The sequence below is a fragment of the Quercus lobata genome, chromosome 9 (genome assembly GCF_001633185.2).
Source record: "Quercus lobata isolate SW786 chromosome 9, ValleyOak3.0 Primary Assembly, whole genome shotgun sequence".
Lineage (NCBI taxonomy): Eukaryota > Viridiplantae > Streptophyta > Magnoliopsida > Fagales > Fagaceae > Quercus > Quercus lobata.
In genome coordinates this window covers 23,186,236-23,189,473 of record NC_044912.1, presented here as the reverse complement: position 1 = coordinate 23,189,473, position 3,238 = coordinate 23,186,236, and the positions used below count along the sequence as shown (strand labels likewise).

The following is a 3,238-nucleotide window of genomic DNA, read 5'->3' as shown; positions in this document are numbered from 1 at the left end:
TACTGTACGAGTGCTTAAATGTTCCTCAGCCAGCCATGGAAGAATGACTTCAATGATTGTTAAGGTATTTTTAGTTCTTCTAGCATTTGAAAGACATTCTAGGACTTCTGGTTATCCCTTGGTATTTCAATTATTATTATTATTATTATTATTTTATTTTTTTGTTTTGTGTGTGTGGGTTCGTGAGTGTATTTTTATGAACAAATCCATATCTGTAGCTGAGTCAATCAGTGCAAGCTTTCATCTTTAACTCTGATGATGATACGAAATTATTTCCTAATGAGTTCCTAACATAATTGCTCCGATACAGTAAGCTATAACAGATTATACTCTGTTTAGAGTAGTGCATTTAATTTCAAAATTGCTGACAAATGATTTTATGGAACAAACTAATCCGCAATTTTCTTTTGCTTTCTTCGTTCCTCATTAGATGTGTAAAATCATTAGGTTCTTGAGACGACATATAATTTCAGATGCATTGAAATCCATAGAAATAGGAAAAGTTATATGTACAATTGTACACACACACACACCCACACCCACACCCACACATAAATATTGCATATTTATAGGTTTCTCTTGCTTTTTCAATTTTTAATTTATTGCAAAACTCAGGTACAATCAACATCTCCAAATCTGTTAATCATTTTATTTCAGGACAAGGATCGAAGTTGGTATTTCACTGATAAGATTACAAATTTGAGATTTACTTTTCATCTTTAGCAGTCTTATTCTTTAGGAGATGATTTTTGGCAAGTTCAGCAACGTTTGCCAATGGCTCAATACTGACAAGCGAGGCATTGGCAGCAGCATCTTCCTTGAGCTCATACTCAATTGTGCTTCTTATTATGCATGAATCGTTGCCCTTCTCGATTACTTCAAAGCGATCACGATACAGAGTAAATCCCAGCTCAAGAAATCCTCCTTCAATCACTTCTGTTTCTTTCACACGACTCTCATTGTCTACTTTTGTGAACTTCTCTTTGCATCCGGTAAACCCAGTGCCTATTTCAACAGAAAGAAGTTGCAGTATTAATTCGAAGCATAACTTTACAGTACCTTAATCGATCATTCATTTTTAACTAGTTTGGATTATGCAACGGATGGTCATTAAATCTTGGGCCAAAAAACAAGGCAATTTTGTTAAAGACACTACATAGATTGCTTGGGAAATTCGAGAGACGTTGTTCTCTTTGCTCTCATGCAAATTTCATAACTTTCTGCAAAGATCTTAGTTGTTGGAATTATGAGTTCACCGATTGATTATGACTGTATTAAGGATGAGATAGACGAGAACTTTTCTCCAAAAAAAAAAAAAAGAAAAAGAAAAAAAAAAGAGAAAAAGAAAAAGAAAAAAAAAGATAGACAAGAGAACATTTGTGATACATACCTGGTGCAAATGTTAGCTTGATAATAGTACCAACTCCTCCATCACCTTCAATGACTTCAATTTTCTCAATGAAATTCGAAAGCACTTCTTCAACTAATTTTGAAAACTGAAGTGTCCCATAGAGCTCCCAAGCTTCACTAGCTGACACGTTTACCTCTACCTCATGTGAAACTTGCCCAACCATCTTTCTTCCTTTGCTGGCAAGCTATAGAGTATTTGTGTGATTCAGGGTGTGTTGTTTATGGTAACATATAATTAATTCCCAAAATATGATCAAGACCAAGGTCTATGTACATATGTTATTAGTCAAAGTTGGCGTGCAAAGATTCCTATGCCGCCCGTGATGGCATACTGTCACATTAGCCAATAAGATAAAATGAACAAGATAAATACAGACAAGGGTGGGACCAAAAAAACCTAATCTTGTAGGCCATGGTTGGTCATCTATTTATTGTTGGATGAGCAATGTTATGTACACAAAAATTTCACAATATTTTTATAATTATGTGAACAAACTTTTACTTGTTTTTATTTGGATTAACTATTAATATCATTTTTTTTTTTATTTACCATTAACAATCTGCAACATCAACAAGTATAAAAAATTGTCAATTTTTTTTGTGTAGCTTTCCCTTGTTGTATAGCTATTCATATTCAAGCCCGGTGGCTGACAAGCCACCCACCCTACTTCACTTGGGGTGGCTACATTGCCACCCACCTCAGCTTTAAGTCTCTCTCCTGCTGTATATGCGTATAATCCTTTGTTACAAAACACACGAGAGACGGAGAGAAGAAAGAGATGTGTATTTGGTATTATAAATAATATGGTGTGGTTGATGACATTCAAATACAATATCATTCTCATAAATCTCTCTTTTCTTTCTATTTTCTATACTTTAGGACAGTATTATATTAGTTTCATAGAATTGTATACGATGAAAATTTCGGTATAGAACAAAAAGGTAAAAAGAACATATACATCATTTGGAGGACTCACATTGAAGAACAGTGTAATCTTAAGACTTAAGTAGCCATTTAAATGCACTCTTGAAAATGTTCTTATTGATTATGAGGTCTATAGGAGATTTTATTTTTTTTATTTATTTTTTTTATAGAATTAGTGTCTGTTTGGCAACAACTTATTTCCAGTAACTTATTTGCATAATGTTTATTAAAAAATTTAATTTTTGATAACTTTAAAATTAAATGTGACAAAAAGTTAAAAGCTGACTTATTTGAATATTAATAAAAGTTAGATTATTTGTTTCTCTAAAAGAAAAAAAGGTTAGATTATTTGTAAAAAAAGCAAAGAAAAAAAAGAGGCAAAAAGGTTTCTAAGCCCTCCGCTAGCACTGCTCCAATAGCACTGATGGGAAGATTTTAGTAGGCAAGTCTAGTTTTTATTAAACAAATATTGAAGTTGCTATTCTTTAATTTTCTGTGGGACTTTTTTCTTTTTTGGTCAACTTTTCAAAATTTCTCCAAGCCGGTATAAACGTTTTCGTTTTGTGCTGCTAAATCTTGGTCAATAATTTATGCCCTAGAAAGAAAAGGTTGGCGGCTTGTCCTAATTAGTCATTAGATTAGTTTTTTGGTTTTTTGATAAGCATTAGATTAGTTCTGATGTAGAAGAAGACAGCAAAGGACATATAATAAGGATCGGAAATGAGTTGAGTCGTGTTCGAGCTGAATATTAAAAGTTTGAGATTGGTTCATTAAAGAGTTGGGTTTGAATTCATCAATAAGTTAGATTATACACTTGCTTATTAAAAAAAAGTTAAATTATATTTCAAATTTGGTTCTTTTTTTTTTTTTTTTCCAAACATTTTATGCAAAACTTACCCTCTA

The 3,238-nt window shown here is 32.4% G+C and overlaps 1 protein-coding gene across 1 annotated transcript; it reads right to left on the bottom strand.

Annotated features, from left to right (window-relative positions):
* Positions 1-561: 561 nt before the first annotated feature.
* Positions 562-1,665, bottom strand: LOC115960707 (S-norcoclaurine synthase 2-like). Its single transcript, XM_031079679.1, has 2 exons — positions 1,391-1,665; positions 562-1,005 (listed from the first exon to the last, which is right to left on the bottom strand). The coding sequence occupies exons 1-2, from the start codon at positions 1,572-1,574 to the stop codon at positions 707-709; spliced, it is 483 nt and encodes a 160-aa protein (XP_030935539.1). The 5' UTR covers positions 1,575-1,665; the 3' UTR covers positions 562-706.
* Between the last annotated feature and the right edge of the window lie 1,573 nt (positions 1,666-3,238).